Below are 26,145 nucleotides of genomic sequence, written 5' to 3' on the forward strand. Positions count from 1 at the left end.
ATGTTCTAAGGGTCTCAGGTCTTGGGGTCTTATGTTCTAAGGGTCTCAGATCTTAGGGTCTTATGTTCTAAGGGTCTCAGGTCTTGGGGTCTTATGTTCTAAGGGTCTCAGGTCTTGGGGTCTTATGTTCTAAGGGTCTCAGATCTTAGGGTCTTATGTTCTAAGGGTCTCAGGTCTTGGGGTCTTATGTTCTAAGGGTCTCAGGTCTTGGGGTCTTATGTTCCAAGGGTCTCAGATCTTAGGGTCTTATGTTGTAAGGGTCTCAGGTCTTGGGGTCTTATGTTCTAAGGGTCTCAGGTCTTGGGGTCTTATGTTCTAAGGGTCTCAGGTCTTGGGGTCTTATGTTCTAAGGGTCTCAGGTCTTAGGGTCTTATGTTCTAAGGGTCTCAGATCTTAGGGTCTTATGTTCTAAGGGTCTCAGGTCTTGGGGTCTTATGTTCTAAGGGTCTCAGGTCTTGGGGTCTTATGTTCCAAGGGTCTCAGATCTTAGGGTCTTATGTTGTAAGGGTCTCAGGTCTTAGGGTCTTATGTTCTAAGGGTCATAGATTTTAGGGTCTTATGTTCTAAGGGTCATAGATTTTAGGGTCTTATGTTCTAAGGGTCTCAGGTCTTGGGGTCTTATGTTCTAAGGGTCTCAGATCTTAGGGTCTTATGTTCTAAGGGTCTCAGGTCTTGGGGTCTTATGTTCTAAGGGTCTCAGGTCTTGGGGTCTTATGTTCTAAGGGTCTCAGATCTTAGGGTCTTATGTTGTAAGGGTCTCAGGTCTTGGGGTCTTATGTTCTAAGGGTCTCAGGTCTTAGGGTCTCATGTTCTAAGGGTCTCAGGTCTTGGGGTCTTATGTTCTAAGGGTCTCAGGTCTTGGGGTCTTATGTTCTAAGGGTCTCAGATCTTAGGGTCTTATGTTCTAAGGGTCTCAGGTCTTGGGGTCTTATGTTCTAAGGGTCTCAGGTCTTAGGGCCTTATGTTCTCCTGCAGGTGAAGGTTCTACTGCACGTGTAGGTTCTCCTGCAGGTAGAGGTTCACCTGCAGGTAGAACCTTGCTTTAGCACCTGCATTAGTGAAAGGCACTTGTGATGGAGGATCAGAAACTTGTTCCTCAGAGACACATGCGTTTTTTATTGTAGGTTCCAAAGAAAACCAGAGGGAACCTTCATGGATTATCCATGGTTCCTGGAGCAGAACATCTTCTGATCATCAAGAACTGAAATCGGGGGGGGGGGGGGGGGGGGGGGGGGGGTCCTTGGAGTTCTAATCAATGAGATTGATCAGCTTGCTGGAAACTAAACACAGTTCTGAGAAAGTTCTTTACTCTAGATCTGTCCATGTTCTGTGGTGAGACTGCTGCCCCGCCCACTTGGCTATAGTAGGCGGGGCAGCAGTCTCACCTGTCCCGGGTTTGGTTTTGGATGTGCTGATCTCTGATAATAACTCTATATCTGATCTACAATCAATGACATCTCAGACGATGAAAAGGGTCCAGTTCACGACAAAGGTTCTGGTTTTGTTCTGTCACTTTGTGACCCGTTTGAGCGGAGAATGTGTGTGTGTGTGTGTGTGTGTGGGGTTAGAACAGCTCCAGCCTGAATGTGTTCGTTCCTGGACCGGACTGAAAGACGGTCTGGCCTGTAGGGGGCAGCGGTTCACAGAAGGGTGATGTTCTGTCAGAACTAAACCGTCCTGTTCGACCGTCAGTGTTCAGGTGAAGAAGTCACATGACTTCAGGTGAGTCCGTTAAGTAACAATAATCCATCAGAAACCTTGAACACCAAAAGGTTTTGGTTTTTGACACAGATCCAACGGAACCCCCAAAACACACGTGCACACGCACATGCACACAATCCAGGTCAGGGTGTTCCTCCTACGGTCAGACGCAGCACAGACTGAAGGTCACTGTTCCTGAGAGGAAACCAAAGCACAAGTGTAGCACAGCAGAGATCCAGAGTTCTGGTGGAGGAGGATGAGCAGCTGGATCCTGGGTCCAGGATCCAGCTGCTTCGTGGTCCATCAAGTCCTGGATGAAGCTCATGTGAAAGTCTTTGTTCCGGCACAGATGCTGATGCAGATAAAGCCGTCCTCTACCATGGATCCGTCGGGTGATCGTGTCTCGGCTCCGTTGCTGGCGGGGGCTCCTCGGACCACTGCGGGGTCACTGCTGGGCCAGCAGAGCCGTCCGACTGGCCTTCATTTTCTCCAGGCGCTTGCTCAGGTGTTTGTTGGCGGCCTCCAGCTCACCTATGCGGTCCAGAGCCGAGCGGAGCTGCAGGGGAACGGAGAACATGGACACATCAGCGTGTCTCTCCAGAACCAGAACGTCTGGAATCTATAACAGGTACTGCATTGACTTTTTCAATAAAGCACTTCAGAACACAGGAGTCAGAATCCAGGCCTCGAGGGCCGGCGTCCTAAGACCCTATTGATCCAGGTAACCAGCAGGAGGCCGGCCCTCCAGACCCAGAATCTGAGAACCCTGCTGGGGAGGGTCCCTCCTGAAGGGGGCGCTCTCACCTCCCTCTGCAGTTTCCTCTTTTCCACCTTCAGACTGTCTTCTATCTTCTCTGCAGCCTCAGATGCCGTCTTGTATCGGGTCACCTGACCATCCAGGCGAATCACCTGGACACAGAGAACTCTCAGAGGAACTCTGAGTTTATTTGACCTGACATTGAACTTTGGTAGTGAAATACCAAAGTATTCATTTAGTTACTAAGGCAAATACTTCATAAAGTCTGTTGGTTTGAATGTGGAGTTACAGAGATTCAGATGTAATTAGATGATTTCATGACTTTGTTCTGTCGCTTTCTTTCCAGCTGTGGTTTTGTCTGTTTGTTCATGAATCCTAGAACCGTTCTGGACTTTGTGTTGGACTGAGGTCCTGAAGCCTCAGTGTTGCCGTTTCTTTCTGCAGACCGAACGCCGTCTGATTGACAGGAAGCTGCACAGACTCACGTTCTGTTCTAGAGCCGTGACCTCCTGCTCCGCCTTCACTAGTTTGAACTTCAGCTCACTGATTTGGCGATTGGCCTCTCCTGAAAGAATCAGAGTGAAGCCAAAAACATCTCCGTCTGCCAAACCTCTGAGAACGTCAGGAGGACAGAAACTCACGCTGCAGCTCCAGGACGTGGGAATCCAGCCCGTTCTCCAGGGACCGCTCCTCCTGGACCGCGGCGTTCCTCTGGTCTAGCTGGGACTGCAGCAGCCTTACCTGGACAAAGGTGAGGCTCCTCTGACGTTAGTGCACGAGGACCTTCATGGGTCGTGCATTTGTGGGTCGTACCTGGTCTCGTAGGCGTTCTCTTTCCTCAAACAGTTTCTTCAGGTGGCGTTCTGAAACGCAGCAGAACCAGTGAAAACATTCATCTGCTTCCCCGTCTGTGAGAGTCGGTGACTGACGCTGTCAGTCTTTATCTAATCCATAAAAATGCTGTTTTTCACCTGAACCTGTTAGCCATTGAACAAAATCATCCTCAGAGATGAGAAGGTCAACAGGCCAAATTCAGAGTACTGAACAGTCACCACAACAAATCCTTCCTCTGGAATGAACTGGAAATCAGTTTGGCAGTGAGTAGAAACAATACCCAGCTTCTCTTCTCATCACACTCTGGAGACCTTTTCAGAATAAAAGTGTCATGACGACGACTGTGAGAAACCACAACAGAGTCTTCATTAACATTTCTTTAATTTTTTTATTTAAAGAATATCATCCAATAAATTGATGGTCAGAAACAAACCCAAGATTTCTACATCCAAAGAAATCACCATACATCATGGAAGCTTACATCACAGAGTTGAAACCAGTGAGAAGATCCACCAGTATCTGTCCATCCCTGATGGTTCAATGATTGAGTGATGATGGAGGAGAAAGCTGCATGATGGAAGGCTGGATGATGGTTGGATGATGGTTGAGGTTTGGATGATGGTTGGAGGTTTTACCCCAGAAGAGGAGCCTTCCACTTACAAAACAAGAAAGCTACATTTAATAGACAGTAAAGCGAGAGGATGATGAGACCTGTGCGATGTCAAAATAAAAGCACAGGGTTCGTCTTGTCACGTATTTGATCCTCCATCATTCTAGTATTGCTACAATAATCATCCGCCTAAATTTGAAAGAGCGGTCCGTGAAAGTTTGTGTGACGTCATACCGGTCCGTGGCATGAAAAAGGTGGGGGGCCACTGGTTTAAGGCACCATGGTTGGATGAAGGTTGGATGCTGAACAGCAATAGAGGCTGAGGATCTGAGAAATCATGACAGCTTACAGTCAACATCTTCTTCTCTCCTATGGTCCAGTGGTCCTCCTTCCTGATCCATTTCTGCATTTGTGCTGCTCGCCGGTTGAACCTCCTTCTGACTGTTCGTCGTTCCTCTGATCCCAGACTATTCTCCGGGGGGAGGATCCTGCTCCTCATCAGCCTCCTCACAGCTGTCCATGTCTCCAGACGGCTGCTCTTGGGTGGAGCCAACGTTCAACCAGGACAGCCCGTTGAGCTGTCTTCCTTCCTGTAGACTCACCATCACGAGCTCCGGCACCGCCATGGCTTTGATTTCCTCCGCCGTTGTCTCAATTAGCCTCCTGACCTTAGAACTTTGTCCGACATGGAGCTTCCCATCTTCTGCTCTTGGCTGACCCAGGGGAGGTTTAGGGTTAAATGACGGCTGAAGCGGTTCAGCAAAATATGAATCAACAAATACAAAATCCTCCGTGAAGCTTTCTGTCTCTGAAGCAGCAGAATTGGACATGGCTGGATGGTCTCCTAAATCCTCTTCTTGGGAGGATTTGATCTCAGATTCTTCTCTTATGGTCTGTTTCTCTTCCTGGTCTGTGGATCCATAAGGCTGTAGCATCTCTGGGGCTGACCAGACCGACCTCGGTGCTGTGGACCACCCAGCTAAGGGAACTTCCACAAATGCAGGATCTTCTCTGAGTTGATTTGGTCTGAAATGCATCAAACCTCCTTCTGCTGAAAGATTAGAGACGCGTCTCATTGGTTCTTCTGGCCCTGCATCTCCTTGGTCCGACTCCACTCCAGTGGTCATCAGGTTGTCCAGATCTATGATCCACTTGTGAAGAGAGATTAGAACTTCTGATAAGACTTTGGTCATGTTAGTTACAGAAGTCCAACGATGGACCAATCCTTGAAAAGTGTTCCTCACAGCAACCAACATGCTGTCTGATTCCTGCCCTGTGGTATGTTCAAAGAAACCTCTGAGGATCTGATTGGCTCTGGCCTCATGGATCCTCCAATCTTTCAGGTTTTTCCTGGTTCCTCTAGAATGAGGTGGACCATCTCCTTCAGGTTCCAGTTTGGTTTCAGAGCACTGAACTTCAGGATGACCTAAATGATCCTTGCAGAAGGAGCTGCCTTCAGCTCCGACAGGCCATCTTGTTGGTACTACTTTCTCTTCTACAGTGTCTTCATCCATCCCATGTGGTCCCCACTCCCTCAGATGGTTGCCTGGGGTCTGAGTACCAACGTCACATGTCCCTTCCTGCTCTTTGGTCAAGGAGGACATGTTAGAACCAGCATCCTCCTCTGAGCTCTTCCGGCTGCTTGTCATCAGTCCTTCTTTCTCCGGACCAGTCAAAGGACAACTCTGTTCCAGACCTCCAACAGAACAGGTAGTTTCTTCTGCAGATGGTTTCTTCTCGACAGCTAGAAGGTTCAGCACTGTGGCTCTGTGGTCCAGAAGAATATCTCTAGCAGGTCGAGGAGGAACAAGTCTGGATTTGAAAACTTTCTCGGTAGAGCCGTTCCTATCAGCTGAAACCGTCGGGTCCTTGATTAGCGTTTTGGCAGGGGGGTGTCCGTCGGTTCCTGGTGGACACCTCTTGATTGGGTTCTGTTCTCTCCTGTTCTTTTGTCTTTTGGTCTCCTCGTGTCTGTGTTGGTGTTTGTGGCCCATTCTCTGCTTTTCTCTGCTCTGTATAGTTTTAACGGAGGGAGTGGAGCTCGGAGGCTGAAAGTCTCTGCCCCCTCCCCCATGATGGGCCATAATATCTTCATCAGAGAGTTTCCCGCCCTCTGCCGGTGGACCCAGGGTAGCTCTCCCTGAAAGATCACGAGGAAACATTGGAGGAGCGCGTCGCACAGTGATGAGGAAAATGAACAAAGGTTCTGATCTCACAGGATTTGGTCTTCTGGGGGGGTGGGGGGTGTTAGAGGACCAAATCACAAGGTCACCTTTGATTAAAACGTGCAGACGTTCATGCAAACATCAGGTTAGAGACTGGTCTGAATGTGTTCCTACCAAGAGTGCCTTCTCTGTCGCTGTCAGCCCACTCCTCCAGCTGCCCGCCAGACTCTGTGCTGACATCATCCTCAGCCCCGCCCTCAACCACCTCTCCATTATTGGCATCCAGACATTCCACTCCATGTTTCTGGTCAGAACAAAGTCAAGATAAACGGGACATGAGCCGCAGTCACGGCGTTAGAAATCATCAGATAAACAGACAGTCAAGGTTTGGATGAAGTCATCAGGTGACGTTATGACATCACACAGAGGTAAAATGCCCTGGGGGCAAAAAGGAGTCACAGGAAAAACTGCTCTCAGTATGACAGTTCCCTTCCACAACTCATCGTTTAAACAAAGAAGAAGGGATCTAAACTGTCTGCACGTTGTCTAAGATGTAGAAAAAGGTTTGAATCTAGCAGAGACGGAGCTGCTGTTGATTATTTTCAGAGCTTTTAGCTGGGTGGGACGTCAGCGTTGTCCTGATACCTTCAGAGAATCTCGCAGATGAACAACCTCGCCTCTGAGCCGGTCACGCTCGATCCGGATGATGTCAGAAACCTCTCTCTGCCGTTCTAAGGCCTGTCGAAGAGGAGCCCAGGAAGCAGGAAGTGGGCAGGGAAGGAAGCAGGAAGTGAGAAGCTGATATGTTAACGCATGCAGGAGAAGTTTTCTGAGGCAAAATCAGAACCAGAATAGATCCAGTTCTGGCTGAGTTACTGAAAAACTGATATTTCTAAAAATTCTCTCCGACATCCTTCAGGTCCCACTTTGACCTGAGGTTCAGAGAAGAACTTCCGGATCGGTTCTGCTCCTGCCTCTGGAAACTGAAGAGTGAAGGCAGAACCACAGTACCCCGATCTTCTTCTCCTTCCACTGCAGCGCCTCCTGCAGGTCAGAGACCTCCTGACAGTGAGCACTGTTCTTCTGGCGCAAATCCGACACTTCCTGTCAACAGCAGACCAGTAGGGGGCACCACAAGTCAGCGGTGCGTTGTAGACCAGCAGGTGGCGTCATTGAGGTGAAAGCATTGAAGTAGTAAAAGGGAGAAAGCAGGAGGTAGTACTTGTTAGTGGAAGCATGAAGGGTCACGTGATCCGAGCTTAAACCTGATGTTAGCAAACACATCTGCTGTAGAACAAGCGTTTGTGTAACTCTAACTGTACAACGTGTTTGTCTGTTTGAGGGCTTAGCCTGTGATGCTGGCAGGGTGACGGCGAGTGATGCTTCATGGCGTTCTTTAAGAGCCACTCCACTGAGGAAGCTGTTTGGGACACGTTCTTGTAGCATTTTCTTATGATGGAGGACAAACATGCAGAAAATTAAGGTTTGAACTGCATGTCTGAGGATTTCTTTATTCAATCGTTGTGAATCAGGTGCAGACGGGAAAATGACGTTTGAAAATGATCCTATCAATGACTCAGAATACGCTAGGTCAGGGGTCGGCAACATGCGGTTCTTCCATCCCTGTGAGCGGCTCCGGTCGGATCGGGGCTCCGGTCGGATCGGGGCCCCGATCTGACTGTTGTACTGCTGCTACTTCTATGCGTGAAAACGGGTCATTCAAATGTTTGTGTTCATATTTACTGCAAAAGAAGCTGAACGGAGTTTCCAGTCGGTTCCTGTACACTAAAAGTTTCTAAAAGTAAGGCAGGAACCACGTGATGATGGACAGATGAGACGACGTACCGTCAGCAGGTCCTCGGTCTGCCTCAGCATGTCCTCCAGGTCCCTGAACTGGAGCTTCAGAACGCTGTGAGAGTGCCGCTCTCTTTCCAGCTCCTGAGGAGACGCGTGTTTAGCAAAGACGCAAACATGGTAGAGGGGCCTGAGGTGACATCACTCCGTCATGTGACCTTGCTGGTGTCGTCGCGGTGCCGTCGGGCCTCCCACAGCAGCTCCTCGGTGTCGCTGAGCTCCTCCCGCAGCGTCTCCACCTGGTACATCAGCATGGTCTTGTCGTTGTGCAGCTGAGCGTTGGACACCATCGCTCGCCGGTACCGCTCCTCTGCCTCCACCAGCGAGTCCTGAGGAGTTCAGCATTTGTGACAAACCCTTGGAATCAGCTGATCGTGAAGGTTAGTTAACAAAAACGTTATCTGTCTTGTAATTCTAGACCTTAAATTCTAAATTAGCATGGATGTGGACAGATCAGGTCCAGGTCCAGGTCAGGGTCAGGTCCAGATTAGGTTCAGGTTGGTTCAAGTCATGTCAAGTCAGGTCCAGGTCCAGGTCCAGGTCTGGCTGTACCTTCATCTCTCTGAGTGACGCCTCCGTCTCCAGGGAAACGGACGTGTCGCAGCTTCCTCTGCGGGATGAAGCCCCGGCCAGAGAGGCCAGAGTGGCCGCTGACAGCGTGGATGCGGTCCTGGAGCCCTGAAACCAGACATTTCAAGTTCAGGTTCTGGGTTCAGTTCTCAGACTTCTACAAGTCACCGCGTTTGAAGGAGTCTGACTAAAAGTCGGTCATAATCCGATGTGCAGAGGAAACGTTTCAGCCTCAGATGCTGATCAGAAGACTAAACTTAAATCCAATAAACATTCAACTCCAGACTTCTAATCATCCTAATCAGTTTCTGTCAAACCCTCTCTAGCCCTAAAAACAACTACACTCATAAAAAAGTGTCATTATTTTGTTGAAAAAGATTGAAATTAGAAATTCAAATTCATCTAAATAAAGCAATATTAAATAAAAACTCCTCAAACTTGATGTGACAGAAAGGAAGCTTACTCGGTCCAGGAAGTCCCGGTCCGTTCTCTCCTCCACCTACACACAGAACCACACTTCAGTGAACCGACCCACACCTGTGTGTCTGCCGTGGACCTGCTGACCCAAGTCTGGCTAAACCACAGCTGTCAAAGGTTCAGAACCACACTCTCACGGGTCCTGGGTTCACACACTGAACACACTTCAGATTTACCACCAGATGGAGAACATTGAGTGTTTTTCAGGAGAGATGAGTACCGAGGGTTCTCCACCACCAAAGAGGAACCTTTTAGAACTAGATTAGAACCTGGGAGTTCTGAGCTTTAAGGGGCCAGCAGGAGGAACAAAAACTCAGAGACAAACCCAGAGAGGAGGCTCACCACGGGGCTGGCACGAGCCGAGCTGGCCCTGGAGGAGGCCCGAGAACCAGAACCCAGGAAGCTGCTGTAGTCCGACGGCTGGGGGGGTGTGGGGGGTGGGGGGGACCAGAAAGGAGGAGTCAGGAGAAGCAAAAAAGGAGGAGCAGAAGTAAAAGAAGGAGAGAGAACACGGTTCTGTTAGTCAGACTTTGATCAATGAATGAGGTCGGGCCTTCAGCCAGAACTGCAGCCTGGCCTAAAGTTTCAGAAGCCTGCTGAAGGCGGACAGGTGGAACGTTTCAGAATCTGACAAAGTTCTGACCGAGGTGTTTACAGGATCTCTGAGGGATCTGGACAATGTTCTGGTTCCAGTCTGAGGCAGAACAGAGATGTTCTACCGAGGAAGCGAGAAGAGTCACCATGAAGTTAGGAAAAACGGTTGTAGAGGGTAGACGGAGGTCAGAGGAACGTCAGATGGTTCCCCTGAGGATGAGGATGGAGAAGATCAGAGAGGGTCTGTGTAGATCTACATGAGATAGAGACGCATGGGAAGCAGGTGGAGCAGGTGGAGGAAGGTGCAGGTGTCACCAAAGGACAGGTGAAGCAGAGAGAGCAGCCATGTTGGTTCAGAGACTCTGAGGCAGAGGAGGCAGCGGAGATGAAGAAAAGGTTCTGTTTGGGACCAGGATGGATCAGAACTGAATCCATCAGAGGACCACATCATAGATGTTCTGGAGATGAAGGAGGACATGGAGGAGGACATGAAGGAGGAGGACATGGAGGAGGAGGACATGGAGGAGGACATGAAGGAGAAGGACAGGAAGGAGGACATGGAGGAGGACATGGAAGACGACATGGAGGAGGACATCAGGGAGGAGGACATCGAGGAGGACATGGTGGAGGACATCGAGGAGGACATGGTGGAGGACATCGAGGAGGAGAACATGGTGGAGGAGGACATGGAGAAGGACATGGAGGAGGAGGACATGAAGGAGGACATGAAGGAGGACATGGAGGAGGACATGGTGGAGGAGGACATGGAGGAGGAGGACATGGAGGAGGACATCGAGGAGGAGAACATGGTGGAGGAGGACATGGAGGAGGACATGGAGGAGGAGGACATGAAGGAGGACATGGTGGAGGAGGACATGGAGGACATCGAGGAGAAGAACATGGTGAAGGAGGACATGGAGGAGGACATGGAGGAGGAGGACATAGAGGAGGAGGACATGAAGAAGGACATGAAGGAGGACATGGAGGAGGAGGACATGGAGGAAGAGGACATAGAGGAGGAGGACATGAAGGAGGACATCGAGGAGAGGAACATGGTGGAGGAGGACATGGAGGAGGACATGGAGGAGGAGGACACGGAGGAGGAGGACATGGAGGAGGACATGGAAGACAACATGGAGGAGGAGGACATGGAGGAGGAGGACATGGAGGAGGACATCGAGGAGGACAACATGGTGGAGGAGGACATGGAGGAGGACATGGAGGAGGACATGGAGGAGGAGAACATGGTGGAGGAGGACATGGAGGAGGACATAGAGGAGGAGGACATGAAGGAGGACATGGAGGAGGACATGGAGGAGGACATAGAGGAGGAGGACATGAAGGAGGACATGGAGGAGGAGGACATGGTGGAGGAGGACATGGAGGAGGAGGACATGGAGGAGGAGGACATGGAGGAGGAGGACATGGAGGAGGAGGACATCGAGGAGGAGAACATGGTGGAGGAGGACATTAGGAAGGACATGGAGGAGGAGGACATGGAGGAGGAAGACATGAAGGAGGACATGGAGGAGGACATGGTGGAGGAGGACATGGAGGACATCGAGGAGAAGAACATCGAGGAGAAGAACATGGAGGAGGAGGACATGAAGGAGGACATGGAGGAGGACATGGAGGAGGACATGGAGGAGGACATAGAGGAGGAGTACATGAAGGAGGACATGGAAGAGGAGGACATGGTGGAGGAGGACATGGAGGAGGAGGACATGGAGGAGGAGGACATGGAGGAGGAGGACATGGAGGAGGAGGACATCGAGGAGGAGAACATGGTGGAGGAGGACATTAGGAAGGACATGGAGGAGGAGGACATGGAGGAGGAAGACATGAAGGAGGACATGGAGGAGGACATGGTGGAGGAGGACATGGAGGACATCGAGGAGAAGAACATCGAGGAGAAGAACATGGAGGAGGAGGACATGGAGGAGGAGGACATGGAGAAGGACATGGAGGAAGAGGACATAGAGGAGGACATGAAGGAGGACATCGAGGAGAGGAACATGGTGGAGGAGGACATGGAGGAGGACATGGAGGAGGAGGACATGGAGGAGGAGGACATGGAGGAGGACATCGAGGAGGAGAACATGGTGGAGGAGGACATGGAGGAGGACATGGAGGAGGAGGACATGGAGGAGGACATGGAGGAGGAGAACATGGTGGAGGAGGACATGGAGGAGGACATAGAGGAGGAGGACATGAAGGAGGACATGAAGGAGGACATGGAGGAGGACATCGATGAGGAGGACATCGAGGAGGAGAACATGGTGGAGGAGGACATGGAGGAGGAGGACATGGAGGAGGAGGACATGGAGGAGGACATCGAGGAGGACATGGTGGAGGAGGACATGGAGGACATCGAGGAGAAGAACATGGTGGAGGAAGACATGGAGGAGGACATGGAGGAAGAGGACATAGAGGAGGACATGGAGGAGGACATGGTGGAGGAAGACATGGAGGACATCGAGGAGAAGAACATGGAGGAGGAGGACATGGAGGAGGAGGACATGGAGGAGGACATCGAGGAGGACATGGTGGAGGAGGACATGGAGGACATCGAGGAGAAGAACATGGTGGAGGAAGACATGGAGGAGGACATGGAGGAAGAGGACATAGAGGAGGACATGGAGGAGGACATGGTGGAGGAGGACATGGAGGACATCGAGGAGAAGAACATGGAGGAGGAGGACATGGAGGAGGACATGGTGGAGGAGGACATGGAGGACATCGAGGAGAAGAACATGGTGGAGGAAGACATGGAGGAGGAGGACATAGAGGAGGAGGACATGAAGGAGGACATGAAGGAGGACATGGAGGAGGAGGACATGGAGGAGGACATGGAGGACATCGAGGAGAAGAACATGGAGGAGGAGGACATAGAGGAGGACATGGAGGAGGACATGGTGGAGGAGGACATGGAGGACATCGAGGAGAAGAACATGGAGGAGGAGGACATGGAGGAGGACATGGAGGAGGAGGACATGAAGGAGGACATCGAGGAGAAGAACATGGTGGAGGAGGACATGGAGGAGGAGGACATAGAGGAGGAGGACATGAAGGAGGACATGGAGGAGGAGGACATGGAGAAGGACATGGAGGAGGAGGACATGAAGGAGGACATCGAGGAGAAGAACATGGTGGAGGAGGACATGGAGGAGGAGGACATGAAGGAGGACATGGAGGAGGACATGGAGGAGGAGGACATGAAGGAGGACATCGAGGAGAAGAACATGGTGGAGGAGGACATGGAGGAGGAGGACATGGAGGAGGAGGACATGAAGGAGGACATGGAGGAGGACATGAAGGAGGACATCGAGGAGAAGAACATGGTGGAGGAGGACATCGAGGAGAAGAACATGGTGGAGGAGGACATGGAGGACATGGAGGAGGAGGACATGAAGGAGGACATGAAGGAGGACATGAAGGAGGACATGGAGGAGAAGGACAGGAAGGAGAAGGACAGGAAGGAGGACATGGAAGAGGACATGGAGGAGGACATGAAGGAGGAGGACATGGAGGAGGACATGGAAGACGACATGGAGGAGGAGGACATGGAGGAGGAGGACATGGAGGAGGAGAACATGGAGGAGGACATCGAGGAGGAGAACATGGTGGAGGAGGACATGGAGGAGGACATGGAGGAGGAGGACATGAAGGAGGACATGGAGGAGGACATGGAGGAGGAGAACATGGTGGAGGAGGACATGGAGGAGGACATGAAGGAGGACATGGAGGACATCGAGGAGGAGAACATGGTGGAGGAGGACATGGAGGAGGACATAGAGGAGGAGGACATGAAGGAGGACATGAAGGAGGACATGGAGGAGGACATCGAGGAGGAGAACATGGTGGAGGAGGACATGGAGGAGGACATAGAGGAGGAGGACATGAAGGAGGACATGAAGGAGGAGGACATGGTGGAGGAGGACATGGAGGAGGAGGACATGGAAGAGGACATGGTGGAGGAGGACATCAAGGAGGACATGGAGGAGGAGGACATGGAGGAGGTCAGATGGAGGCAGCTTTGTCACAGTGGTGCCCCCTACAGGGAGCATCTGAAGGACACAGCAGTGGAGAGGAGACTACTGAGCCACAGAGGTCAAAGGTTAGATGACCTCCATGAAGTCAGACATGTCTGCTGGAATGAGGAAACGTCTTTTCATCAGGAAACTAAAGAGAAAACGTCGTCACCATAAATCTGAAACCACCACGAGGACCTGCCACTTTTTCTAGGGAACAATCCTCCCGTCCCAGCATGATTCATCTTCTCATCGCTCTGGCTCAAGTGACCTTTTGCTGACCTTTGACCCTGCAGCACCTTGGACCTGATTCTGTCTGTATAACCTACCGGTTCTGAACGGGTCGGACTCACCCTGAGGCTGCCGCGGCTTCCCACTGACATCTTCTCTTCATCGTCCGAAACCTGCAGACAGGAGATGAAGATCCATGAGCACATCTACGTCTGCGCGCTTGAAAAGGACCACGCCCACCAAATGACATCACAGGTTAGCATGGCCAATGGCAGCAGAGCTCTGTCTGCGTCAGTGACACCTGTGCAGGTAACTGCAGCGACAAGAAGGAAAAAAGATGCAGACCGAAGTGTGTCTCCGAGAGAAGCGAGAGCAGCGCTCAGTGTCCTCCTGCAAAGAGGAGGTGAGAGGAGAGGGAGGTTAGAGGAGGAGAAGAGTCTCGTGCAGGGCTGCAGCGCCTGACAGACGAGAACAGGGCAAAGAATAGGAACAGACATGCACGTACGTGCACAAGGGCGTGCACATAGACATGCGTCACAATCAGTCAGACATCAGGTTCTATGAACGACACAGTGACGGGGTTTCAGACGGGGTTCCCAGACCGCTGATCCACATGGACGCAAGCTCATGCAGAACATGCAACCTCCCAGGCTGTTCTGGTTTGCAGGAGCTGGGCAGAACCGGGTCAGAACTGCTTTTAAACATCTGCTGCTGATGATGTCATGATGGCGCCATCAGGGTGGGGGGGACCAGCCCCCCCCCCCCCCCCCCCCCCTGCATGCAGTGGTTCCCCCCGGATGCAGTACCCCCCCCCTGCATGCAGTGGTTCCCCCCGGATGCAGTACCCCCCCCCCCCTGCATGCAGTGGTTTCCCCCGCATGCAGTACCCCCCCTCCTCCCAGCATGTCCCCCACCCCTGCAGCAGGTCCTACCATCCACTGCTCGATGTGCCCCCACTTGTTCTCCACGCCGTAACACCTCTGCAGAAGAGACCCCGCCTCAGAAACCTGGCTGTGGTCACATGATCGAGTCTGCTGTTTTGAGTTCTTCTCCAGCTGGGAGGGGCGGGGCTTGAGTCTGAACTGTGGCCCCACCCACACGCCCCTCTCTGGAGAACAATCCAATCACAGCTGCAGAGGCAGATGCTGGAATGAAGGTGGGCCTACCTTGTGACTAAGAAACAGCTGCAGGAGAGAGAGGAGACACAGAGGAGACGCACAGGTGAGCTCACCTGCTCCAGGTAACACCTGTTGGGTTATTGTGAACACCTGCAGGCACGTGGAAGCTGCAGGTCTTCAACTGATGCTCACAATGTTCTTGTAAGCTGTTCTGGGTGCAGCAGAACCTGGTCGGGTTCACCTGCGCAGCACACCTGTTGTGACAGAACCATCAGGTCCATGAGGAGGTTCTGCTGCCTTCTCTAGAGGCTCAGCACTCCTCTGCTGATGAAAACAAATGTCTGAACTCCGAGTCAGACCTGTTGATAAACGGCTGACTTCCTGTTTTTCCCCACCAAAATAAGAGCACGTGGGACCAACAGGAATCTGAAGCTCAGAGGACATTTCTGGCGTTAAATGTTGCAATCTGCTGTCCTGTGACCTTCTGACCACATCAATCCTGAGCTTCTGTCCTCTCCTCTCTTTAAAACCTTCCTCTGCAGTCATAAAAGCACCAGAACCACTCAGACGTGTCCGACAACTGCCGGGTCGGACAGAACCGAGCAGAAACCAGAGTTTTTGGAGCAGACTTACCACAGCAGCCGGCTGAAGACTGTTTACTCCTTCTGGGTGACCTTTGAACTGCAGTCACATGACCTGTCAGATGACCTGCTGCTTCACAGGCAGCTCTGATTGGGGGTCAACACTTCACAGGTTCTGGCCCCAGCCAGGTAGGTAACTGCTGATGACATCACTGCTGATGTCGTAAATCACAGAGTCACTTAAAATGAGGAAGCTGACCTCCTTTTGTTGTCTCTCCAGTTCTTTCATCCGGATCTCGCGGGCCTCGGCTCTCGCCGCTCGTTTCACCGCCAGTCTGGCCTCGGCCTGGACACACCCGTCAATCAAATATGTCACTGAGCAATGATTGAATGATTACTGACACAAAGACATGGATCAATACTCCTGTTGGTCTGAGCTGGAGGCGGAGCTACGCAGCTCAGCTGCAGGTAACCGAGTCAGAGTGAGCAGTACCTCCACCTGCCTGTAGAGAGCGATCTTCTTCAAAGGTGGTGAACTCCTCTACCTACCAGGCTCCGCCCTCAGCCTCTCCCTCCTCTTGTGTGATCACATTTTCATTTGAACTGGAACGGATCTTAGCTTTGACGTTGGCCTCCTGGAAGGAAGAACTTTCTAGTTTCCTGGTTCGACTTCATTTGACATTTAAAACCCACTGCTGCTGAAAATCCTAAACCCATGCAATACTGCTGCTGAAAATCCTAAACCCACGCAAAACTGCTGCTGAAAATCATAAACCCACACACAACTGCTGCTGAAAAGCCTAAACCCATGCACTACTGCTGCTGAAAATCCTAAACCCACACACAACTGCTGCTGAAAATCCTAAACCCATGCACTACTGCTGCTGAAAATCCTTAACCCACGCACTACTGCTGCTGAAAATCCTAAACCCACGCAAAACTGCTGCTGAAAATCATAAACCCACACACAACTGCTGCTGAAAAGCCTAAACCCATGCACTAATGCTGCTGAAAATCCTTACCCCACGCACTACTGCTGCTGAAAATCATAAACCCACACACAACTGCTGCTGAAAAGCCTAAACCCACGCAAAACTGCTGCTGAAAATCATAAACCCACACACAACTGCTGCTGAAAATCCTTAACCCACGCACTACTGCTGCTGAAAATCCTAAACCCATGCAAAACTGCTGCTGAAAATCATAAACCCACACACAACTGCTGCTGAAAAGCCTAAACCCATGCACTACTGCTGCTGAAAATCCTAAACCCATGCACTACTGCTGCTGAAAATCCTAAACCCACGCAAAACTGCTGCTGAAAATCCTAAACCCACACACAACTGCTGCTGAAAAGCCTAAACCCACGCACTACTGCTGCTGAAAATCCTTAACCCACGCACTACTGCTGCTGAAAATCCTTAACCCACACACTACTGCTGCTGAAAATCCTTAACCCACACACAACTGCTGCTGAAAATCCTAACCCATACACTACTGCTGCTGAAAATCCTTAACCCACACACTACTGCTGCTAAAAAATCCTTAACCCACACACTACTGCTGCTGAAAATCCTTAACCCACACACAACTGCTGCTGAAAATCCTTAACCCACACACTACTGCTGCTGAAAATCCTTAACCCACACACTACTGCTGCTGAAAATCCTTAACCCACACACTACTGCTGCTAAAAAATCCTTAACCGACACACAACTGCTGCTGAAAATCCTAACCCATACACTACTGCTGCTGAAAATCCTTAACCCACACACAACTGCTGCTGAAAAGCCTAAACCCATGCACTACTGCTGCTGAAAAGCCTAACTCACACACTACTGCTGCTGAAAATCCTTAACCCACACACTACTGCTGCTGAAAATCCTTAACCCACGCACTACTGCTGCTGAGAATCATAAACCCACACACTACTGCTATTGAAAATCCTTAACCCATGAACTACTGCTCACTACTGCTTTACGTCTTAGAGTCATTTGAATCAGTTTTCCACAGAAATTAAACCACCGAGGGCCGCAGGTGTTCATCCTCTGATCTGGAACCGACCCCTGGTCTAGAATTGACCCCCAGTCTAGAATCGATCCCTGGTCTAGAACCATCCCCTGGTCTAGACCGACCCCTGGACTAGACCCACCCCCGGTCTAGAACCGACCCCCGGTCTAGAAACGACCCCTGGTCTAGAACCGACCCCTGGTCTAGAATTGACCTCTGATCTAGAACCGACCCCTGGTCTAGAACCGACCCCCAGTCTAGAATTGACCTCTGAACTAGAACCGACCCCTGGTCTAGAACCGACCCCTGGTCTAGAACCATCCCCTGGTCTAGACCCGATCCCCGGTCTAGAACCGTCCCCCGGTCTAGAACCTGCTCATTCTGCTTCATTTTTACTCCTAAAAGTCTTGGACCATCAGAAACGGATTCCCTGAGGTTACGCCTCAAATCTGCGTCTCTTTAAAGATCATCGGATTGAATTTCTAATCGTCATTTTTTCACCGTGGATGGAGAACACCAGCTGGTCTGGTTCTAGCTTCTAGAACGTTCTACTGCCTGATCTCCACACTTTCAACTGAAGACTCACCTGTTCAGGTTTCAACACACCTGATCAACATTATTAACATGGTCATTTTTTTCATGATTTTTTCTTTACTTGTTAATGCAATAGATCAATATTGTTATTGATCCAGTATTTCAGAATTTACTCTGAACGTTCCTCTTTAAAATTTGTATTTTGAAATTTTAAAGGAAAACGATTATCAGCAAGAATATCAAAGATATTGATGTTCAGAGTCTGAACGTCTAGAAAAACGCTCAAAGGCTTCAGTATGTTTGGTTATTGATCAGCTTATTGATCCCTACAAACCGATCTGACGCCAGTTTCAAACAGGCAACTCTTCACCTCTGAGCTCAGACTGGATTCTGCCAGAAGGAGGTTAGGATTACGGCAGCAGAGGATTAAGGGGGGCGGGCTTGTTTTGTTGTCTGGCCTCTGTGGGTCAGGGACTGCCTGCTGTGTGCGCCATGTGTGTAGACGCACGCACACGCGCACACGCACATTCAACAGACCAGACACTGTGGTTCATCTTCATCCCCATCCTCCTCGTCCTCAGTTACATTCTTCGTGGTCGAACTTTCCTCTCCCTGATTGGGACCAGAGTCTGAAAATCCGGACTTTAACTTCTTTTCCCTTGATCTTTTCCTCAGTCCAGTGAAGCCCCCCCTCCAGGCCCCGCCCACCGCTGCACCTGCAGCATCACCGGCCCCTCACCTCACGTGCTATCTGCGTCAGCGCGTCGTCCTCCGCGCTCAGCTTGTCCCGGTTCGGGGTTCTCCTCCGGCCCGGTCCCTGGGTTTCCATGGTTCTGTTGGATCCTTCAGCAGAACTCTTCCCTGCAGGCACGCGGATGTAAAGCGGTCCAATAAAGGCGTTTAGAGGCCTGGTTCCGTTTGGACCAAAACGCTTCCGTCTCTCATGTGGACCAGCGTTACGGTTCTGACACGCATGACTACAATAATAGATCAGGCAGACTTCGCGTTCCGAACAGGTCCAAAGTTGAGCTGGTCCACCTTAAACCCGATCCGAATTTCAGCTTTGAGTCCGGGACCGTGATGCGCCACAGAGGATGCGGAACCGCCGCGCTGCGGGGGTTCGGGCAGCAGAACCTACGTCCCGGTCGGAACGCCAGCAGCATCTCTGGAGGTCAGGCGGAAGAGGAGCGACTCCCCGCCCGCGCCAGTCTGCGTCCTGCCGGGGAAACGCGCGCGGCAGCGTCAACAGATCCGTTAATCCGCCCCCTTCAGCGCGTGGGGGCCGTGAACGCAGCACGACAGGCTTTTATTGTGAAGGAGCGTCAACGGTGATGCACCGAAATAGAACGGTGTGACCGAAGCACGAGCCTCCAGTGGCGGTTCTACACTAACTTACTCCCTGGGCGGGTAACCCCCCCCCCCCCCCCCCCCCCCACACACACACACACATACACACACACAGACACAAAATGTGACGACATCCTTTTGTGTTCCATATCTTTTATTTAACATTTTACACAAAAATGAATGATTTTTTCAGACTTGTATTTCAGGGGGGGTCACACTCAGTCACACGGGGGCCTAAATTAAAAACAGGCTTTAGGTTTTGGGCCAAGAAGATAAACATTTAGTGAACACACTATAGATAAACTTTTACACCTTTAAACCTTTAAAACTGAACTTTTGAAGATAAATATGAGTGAAAACAGGAACATTAATTTTGTCAAAATGATATATGAACATGCTGCAAAACAAAACTAACAAAGCCTGGAAATATTAATAATAAGAAATAACAACTAATAATAACTGGTCCTGTGTGTGTGTCTCTGGTCCTGTGTGTGTCTTTGGTTCTGTGTGTGTCTCTGGTCCTGTGTGTGTCTCTGGTCCTGTGTGTGTCTTTGGTTCTGTGTGTGTCTCTGGTCCTGTGTGTGTCTCTGGTCCTGTGTGTGTCTCTGGTTCTGTGTGTGTCTTTGGTTCTGTGTGTGTCTCTGGTCCTGTGTGTGTCTCTGGTCCTGTGTGTGTCGCTGGTCCTGTGTGTGTCGCTAGTCCTGTGTGTGTCTCTGGTCCTGTGTGTGTCTTTGGTTCTGTGTGTGTCTTTGGTTCTGTGTGTGTGTGTGGTCCTGTGTGTGTCTCTGGTCCTGTGTGTGTCTTTGGTTCTGTGTGTGTCTTTGGTCCTGTGTGTGTCTCTGGTCCTGTGTGTGTTTTTGGTCCTGTGTGTGTCTCTGGTCCTGTGTGTGTCTCTGGTTCTGTGTGTGTCTTTGGTCCTGTGTGTGTCTTGTCTGTGTGTGTCTTGGTCCTGTGTGTGTCTCTGGTCCTGTGTGTGTCGCTGGTCCTGTGTGTGTCTCTGGTTCTGTGTGTGTCTCTGGTTCTGTGTGTGTCTTTGGTCCTGTGTGTGTCTTTGGTTCTGTGTGTGTCTCTGGTCCTGTGTGTGTCTTTGGTTCTGTGTGTGTCTGGTCCTGTGTGTGTCTTTGGTCCTGTGTGTGTCTTTGGTCCTGTGTGTGTCTTTGGTCCTGTGTGTGTCTTTGGTTCTGTGTGTGTCTCTGGTTCTGTGTGTGTCTTTGGTCCTGTGTGTGTGTCTGTGGTTCTGTGTGTGTCTTTTGTCCTGTGTGTGTCTTGGTTTGTGTTTTGTCTGTGTGTGTCTCTGGTCCTGTGTGTGTCTGTGGTTCTGTGTGTGTCTCTGGTCCTGTGTGTGTCTCTGGTCCTGTGTGTGTCTTTGGTCCTGTGTGTGTCTCTGGTCCTGTGTGTGTCTTTGGTTCTGTGTGTGTCTTTGGTCCTGTGTGTGTCTCTGGTCCTGTGTGTGTCTTTGGTCCTGTGTGTGTCTTTGGTCCTGTGTGTGTCTCTGGTCCTGTGTGTGTCTCTGGTCCTGTGTGTGTCTCTGGTCCCGTGTGTGTCTTTGGTTCTGTGTGTGTCTTTGGTCCTGTGTGTGTCTCTGGTCCTGTGTGTGTCTTTGGTCCTGTGTGTGTCTCTGGTCCTGTGTGTGTCTGTGGTCCTGTGTGTGTCTTTGGTCCTGTGTGTGTCTCTGGTCCTGTGTGTGTCTTTGGTCCTGTGTGTGTCTCTGGTCCTGTGTGTGTCTCTGGTCCTGTGTGTGTCTCTGGTCCTGTGTGTGTCTTTGGTCCTGTGTGTGTCTTTGGTCCTGTGTGTGTCTCTGGTCCTGTGTGTGTCTCTGGTCCTGTGTGTGTCTCTGGTCCTGTGTGTGTCTCTGGTCCTGTGTGTGTCTTTGGTCCTGTGTGTGTCTCTGGTCCTGTGTGTGTCTTGGTCCTGTGTGTGTCTCTGGTCCTGTGTGTGTCTCTGGTCCTGTGTGTGTCTTTGGTCCTGTGTGTGTCTTTGGTCCTGTGTGTGTCTCTGGTCCTGTGTGTGTCTTTGGTCCTGTGTGTGTCTCTGGTCCTGTGTGTGTCTTTGGTCCTGTGTGTGTCTTTGGTCCTGTGTGTGTCTCTGGTCCTGTGTGTGTCTTTGGTCCTGTGTGTGTCTCTGGTCCTGTGTGTGTCTCTGGTCCTGTGTGTGTCTTTGGTTCTGTGTGTGTCTTTGGTCCTGTGTGTGTCTCTGGTCCTGTGTGTGTCTCTGGTCCTGTGTGTGTCTTTGGTCCTGTGTGTGTCTCTGGTCCTGTGTGTGTCTTTGGTTCTGTGTGTGTCTTTGGTCCTGTGTGTGTCTCTGGTCCTGTGTGTGTCTCTGGTCCTGTGTGTGTCTCTGGTCCTGTGTGTGTCTTTGGTTCTGTGTGTGTCTTTGGTCCTGTGTGTGTCTTTGGTCCTGTGTGTGTCTTTGGTCCTGTGTGTGTCTTGGTCCTGTGTGTGTCTCTGGTCCTGTGTGTGTCTTTGGTCCTGTGTGTGTCTTTGGTCCTGTGTGTGTCTTTGGTCCTGTGTGTGTCTCTGGTCCTGTGTGTGTCTCTGGTCCTGTGTCCTGTGTGTGTCTTTGGTCCTGTGTGTATCTTTGGTCCTGTGTGTGTGTCTGTGGTTCTGTGTGTGTCTTTGGTTCTGTGTGTGTCTTTGGTCCTGTGTGTGTCTTTGGTCCTGTGTGTGTCTCTGGTCCTGTGTGTGTGTCTGTGGTTCTGTGTGTGTCTTTGGTCCTGTGTGTGTCTTTGGTCCTGTGTGTGTCTCTGGTCCTGTGTGTGTCTCTGGTCCTGTGTGTGTCTTTGGTCCTGTGTGTGTCTCTGGTCCTGTGTGTGTCTTTGGTCCTGTGTGTGTCTTTGGTCCTGTGTGTATCTTTGGTCCTGTGTGTATCTTTGGTCCTGTGTGTGTCTTTGGTTCTGTGTGTGTCTGTGGTTCTGTGTGTGTCTCTGGTTCTGTGTGTCTTTGGTCCTGTGTGTGTCTCTGGTCCTGTGTGTGTGTCTGTGGTTCTGTGTGTGTCTTTGGTCCTGTGTGTGTCTTTGGTTCTGTGTGTGTCTTTGGTCCTGTGTGTGTGTCTCTGGTCCTGTGTGTGTCTTTGGTCCTGTGTGTGTCTCTGGTCCTGTGTGTGTCTTTGGTCCTGTGTGTGTCTTTGGTCCTGTGTGTGTCTTTGGTCCTTTGTGTCTCTGGTCCTGTGTGTGTCTTTGGTCCTTTGTGTCTCTGGTCCTGTGTGTGTCTCTGGTCCTGTGTGTGTCTTTGGTTCTGTGTGTGTCTTTGGTCCTGTGTGTGTCTTTGGTCCTGTGTGTGTCTTTGGTCCTTTGTGTCTCTGGTTCTGTGTGTGTCTCTGGTCCTGTGTGTGTCTTTGGTCCTGTGTGTGTCTCTGGTCCTGTGTGTGTCTTTGGTTCTGTGTGTGTCTTTGGTCCTGTGTGTGTCTCTGCTCCTGTGTGTGTCTTTGGTCCTGTGTGTGTCTCTGGTCCTGTGTGTGTCTTTGGTTCTGTGTGTGTCTTTGGTCCTGTGTGTGTCTCTGGTCCTGTGTGTGTTTTTGGTCCTGTGTGTGTCTCTGGTCCTGTGTGTGTCTCTGGTTCTGTGTGTGTCTTTGGTTCTGTGTGTGTCTTTGGTCCTGTGTGTGTCTCTGGTCCTGTGTGTGTCTCTGGTCCTGTGTGTGTCTCTGGTTCTGTGTGTGTCTTTGGTCCTGTGTGTGTCTTTGGTCCTGTGTGTGTCTCTGGTCCTGTGTGTGTGTCTGTGGTTCTGTGTGTGTCTTTGGTTCTGTGTGTGTCTTTGGTCCTGTGTGTGTCTTTGGTCCTGTGTGTGTCTCTGGTCCTGTGTGTGTGTCTGTGGTTCTGTGTGTGTCTTTGGTCCTGTGTGTGTCTTTGGTCCTGTGTGTGTCTCTGGTCCTGTGTGTGTCTCTGGTCCTGTGTGTGTCTTTGGTCCTGTGTGTGTCTCTGGTCCTGTGTGTATCTTTGGTCCTGTGTGTATCTTTGGTCCTGTGTGTGTCTTTGGTTCTGTGTGTGTCTCTGGTCCTGTGTGTGTCTTGGGTCCTGTGTGTGTCTCTGGTCCTGTGTGTGTGTCTGTGGTTCTGTGTGTGTCTTTGGTCCTGTGTGTGTCTTTGGTTCTGTGTGTGTCTTTGGTCCTGTGTGTGTGTCTGTGGTCCTGTGTGTGTGTCTGTGGTCCTGTGTGTGTCTTTGGTCCTGTGTGTGTGTCTCTGGTCCTGTGTGTGTCTTGGGTCCTGTGTGTGTCTCTGGTCCTGTGTGTGTGTCTGTGGTTCTGTGTGTATCTTTGGTCCTGTGTGTATCTTTGGTCCTGTGTGTGTCTTTGGTTCTGTGTGTGTCTCTGGTCCTGTGTGTGTCTTGGGTCCTGTGTGTGTCTCTGGTCCTGTGTGTGTGTCTGTGGTTCTGTGTGTGTCTTTGGTCCTGTGTGTGTCTTTGGTTCTGTGTGTGTCTCTGGTCCTGTGTGTGTGTCTGTGGTCCTGTGTGTGTCTCTGGTCCTGTGTGTGTGTCTGTGGTTCTGTGTGTGTCTTTGGTCCTGTGTGTGTCTTTGGTTCTGTGTGTGTCTTTGGTCCTGTGTGTGTGTCTCTGGTCCTGTGTGTGTCTTTGGTCCTGTGTGTGTCTCTGGTCCTGTGTGTGTCTTTGGTCCTGTGTGTGTCTTTGGTCCTTTGTGTCTCTGGTCCTGTGTGTGTCTTTGGTCCTTTGTGTCTCTGGTCCTGTGTGTGTCTCTGGTCCTGTGTGTGTCTTTGGTTCTGTGTGTGTCTTTGGTCCTGTGTGTGTCTTTGGTCCTGTGTGTGTCTTTGGTCCTTTGTGTCTCTGGTTCTGTGTGTGTCTCTGGTCCTGTGTGTGTCTTTGTGAAACACATCAGAGGGATTGGATGTAAATAAACTTATTGTTAATACCATTTTTAGGTCTTATCTAACATTTCAAACTAAATCATAGAACTCATCAGTGGGATTACTCCAACCATATTTGACATTTCCCTAATTTTATGAAACACCAACAGTAGAAATCCTCCATAAACCCACATCCATTCATAAAAATGATCTCTAGTTTAGTAATGATGTCATAAAGTTCAGCTGTTTTCTTGCATTTCCTGCTGTCTTAAATACTGACACCAACTAAACAATAAAAATATCTACAATAGTTGATAAATATTAACATGAGCTGCTGAGTGATCCAACAGCACGCCATGATCCAGGTGTTGCGTAATGGAGGCTGTGCTCCTTGCAGTCTGCCCCCCTCCCCCCTTCCTGCTGACATACGCGGTTCCTTCACTAACACTACGTTCACACTGCAGAGCCCTCAACGGGGAACAACGTCACTCGTTAGCAGAAGTAGCTAACGTTAGCAATGGACGTCAACAACAGTGTTGTCAACAGTGCAGCTGTTTTTGCATTAATACATTTACTTTCACAAAGGAGCCAGCACAATTACAATCTTCTCATTTTAAGAAGAATATTAAAAAGGAAGAGAGTAAGGCTTTTGGCCACGGCTAGAGCGACTAGCCAGGTTGGCCGCGACAGCTGTGGGACCTGGGCTCTCCTCCTCGGGCTCCTCTTGGCCAAAGCAGCTGTCCAACAGGTCTAGAGGCTGAACGCTGGGCTTATCCCCAAAATGCGGTCCAGCTCCTGGTAAAATGGACAGGTGATACGTTGACGGCCACTTCGTTTGTTCCAGTCGTTAGCCTCCTTGGATTTGGCTCGGAGGCTTTTTATTTGTCGCTGGCACATGGATCGTCTGTACCCACGCTCAACCATTTAGCTGGAAATGTTTTCAAAAACCGCCCGGTTGCGATCAGAGCCCTGGAATTTGGCCTGAATAGAGCTGTCACCCCAAATATGAATCAATCGGTGACCTGGCTTCCCTTCCACTGACTGGTCTCTGCAGCATCGTCCACCATGGTTGATGTTTGTGTTCTCGTTCCCGCCTACTTCAGACTGATGACGTTGGTAGCGTATCGATGACGTACGGGTCGGATTCATGTGGCCTGGCGGAGGTCGCATTTCAAAAGATCGGATACGTATCAGATTCAGAACCACATACCCAAGTGGCCTGGGTCCCATTTGAACAGATGGGATCTGTATCATTCAGACTGTCATGAAAAGATCAGATACAGGTCGCATAGGGGCAAAAAAATTGGAATTGGGTCGTTTCAGCCTGCGGTGTGAACGTAGCCTAATACAGGAGCGGGCAGCTGCGGCTTAGAGATGAGTGTTAGACTGAAAAAATTAAAATGACTCCCAATTACCTGTTGGTGTGATTCACCCAGCCACCGGTGAGTTGCTTCCCCTCTCGAGTTTTTTGACATATGTTCCAAAGACTACCGCAAAGAGGTGAGGCCGCATGTGTCTTGCAGCAGAGGAGGCCGTGCAACATTCAAAATGAAACCTTCAGATGTAGTGGTCACATGCACGTTGGGTCTGCTGTGGAAGTTTTACGTGTTTATTAGTTATTTCATCCTGTTGTGTTTACTTCTTTTGTTTTTTTGCACCATAAGTGTGGAGGGGGGAGAGGATGAAGACATGGATGCGATGTTCAGTGTCAGATGTGTCAAAATAAAAGTGCAAAGTACTGTCTGTTGAAAGGCATGTCAAAGTAGAAGCTGAAAGTCTCCTATACCGCTGATCTACTTCCTTATGCGTAACACTGCAGACATGCCATTGGAAGAGCGCACCCTGGAAAATGCCGCCCCCTGTAATGTGCCGCCCTGGACGACCGCCCACATCACCCACATCAAAAACCGCCACTGAACACACCAGAAGTAAAACAATAA

General features: G+C 50.5%; 1 protein-coding gene and 1 long non-coding RNA gene across 8 annotated transcripts; one reads left to right on the forward strand and one right to left on the reverse strand.

The window, feature by feature from the left end:
- Positions 1 to 1,088: 1,088 nt before the first annotated feature.
- LOC101175131 (leucine-rich repeat flightless-interacting protein 2) lies at positions 1,089 to 19,428 on the reverse strand. 4 transcript variants are annotated; one of them, XM_023949460.1, is made up of 19 exons: positions 18,807 to 19,402; positions 15,783 to 15,869; positions 14,991 to 15,008; positions 14,757 to 14,804; positions 14,170 to 14,214; positions 13,947 to 13,997; positions 9,311 to 9,388; positions 8,955 to 8,990; positions 8,474 to 8,599; positions 8,080 to 8,250; positions 7,913 to 8,005; positions 7,079 to 7,171; positions 6,713 to 6,805; positions 6,242 to 6,371; positions 3,272 to 3,321; positions 3,100 to 3,199; positions 2,944 to 3,023; positions 2,506 to 2,610; positions 1,089 to 2,257 (listed from the first exon to the last, which is right to left on the reverse strand). In XM_023949460.1, the coding sequence occupies exons 1-19, from the start codon at positions 18,894 to 18,896 to the stop codon at positions 2,147 to 2,149; spliced, it is 1,605 nt and encodes a 534-aa protein (XP_023805228.1). In that variant the 5' UTR covers positions 18,897 to 19,402; the 3' UTR covers positions 1,089 to 2,146. The 4 variants fall into 4 exon arrangements, with proteins under 4 accessions (XP_023805228.1, XP_023805216.1, XP_023805223.1 ...); XM_023949448.1 differs by lacking the exons at positions 1,089 to 2,257; positions 2,506 to 2,610; positions 2,944 to 3,023; positions 3,100 to 3,199; positions 3,272 to 3,321 and adding an exon at positions 3,657 to 6,042 and having other exon boundaries at positions 18,807 to 19,424; XM_023949455.1 differs by lacking the exons at positions 1,089 to 2,257; positions 2,506 to 2,610; positions 2,944 to 3,023; ... (2 more) ...; positions 6,713 to 6,805; positions 7,079 to 7,171 and adding an exon at positions 3,657 to 6,042 and having other exon boundaries at positions 18,807 to 19,428.
- Positions 2,216 to 26,126, forward strand: LOC110014471. Of its 4 annotated transcripts, XR_002872112.1 has the most exons (4): positions 3,096 to 3,209; positions 15,485 to 15,712; positions 15,804 to 15,991; positions 26,025 to 26,126. It is a non-coding gene; the product is annotated as an uncharacterized LOC110014471 (long non-coding RNA). The 4 variants fall into 4 exon arrangements; XR_002872114.1 differs by lacking the exons at positions 3,096 to 3,209; positions 26,025 to 26,126 and adding an exon at positions 2,216 to 2,329 and having other exon boundaries at positions 15,804 to 17,127; XR_002872111.1 differs by lacking the exon at positions 26,025 to 26,126 and having other exon boundaries at positions 15,804 to 17,127.
- Positions 26,127 to 26,145: the final 19 nt, after the last annotated feature.

This window comes from Oryzias latipes, chromosome 2, assembly GCF_002234675.1.
Source record: "Oryzias latipes chromosome 2, ASM223467v1".
NCBI classification, from domain to species: domain Eukaryota; kingdom Metazoa; phylum Chordata; class Actinopteri; order Beloniformes; family Adrianichthyidae; genus Oryzias; species Oryzias latipes.

Excerpts from the sequence above, each read along its gene's own strand:
- LOC101175131 (XM_023949448.1), bottom strand. The coding sequence starts at position 18,896 with ATGGAAACCCAGGGACCGGGCCGGAGGAGAACCCCGAACCGGGACAAG. Across the intron at positions 6,372-6,712 it reads ATCTGCGAGATTCTCTGAAG|AAACATGGAGTGGAATGTCT; the intron begins GTATCAGGACAA and ends TGTTCTGACCAG. Across the intron at positions 6,043-6,241 it reads CGACAGAGAAGGCACTCTTG|GGAGAGCTACCCTGGGTCCA; the intron begins GTAGGAACACAT and ends GTGATCTTTCAG.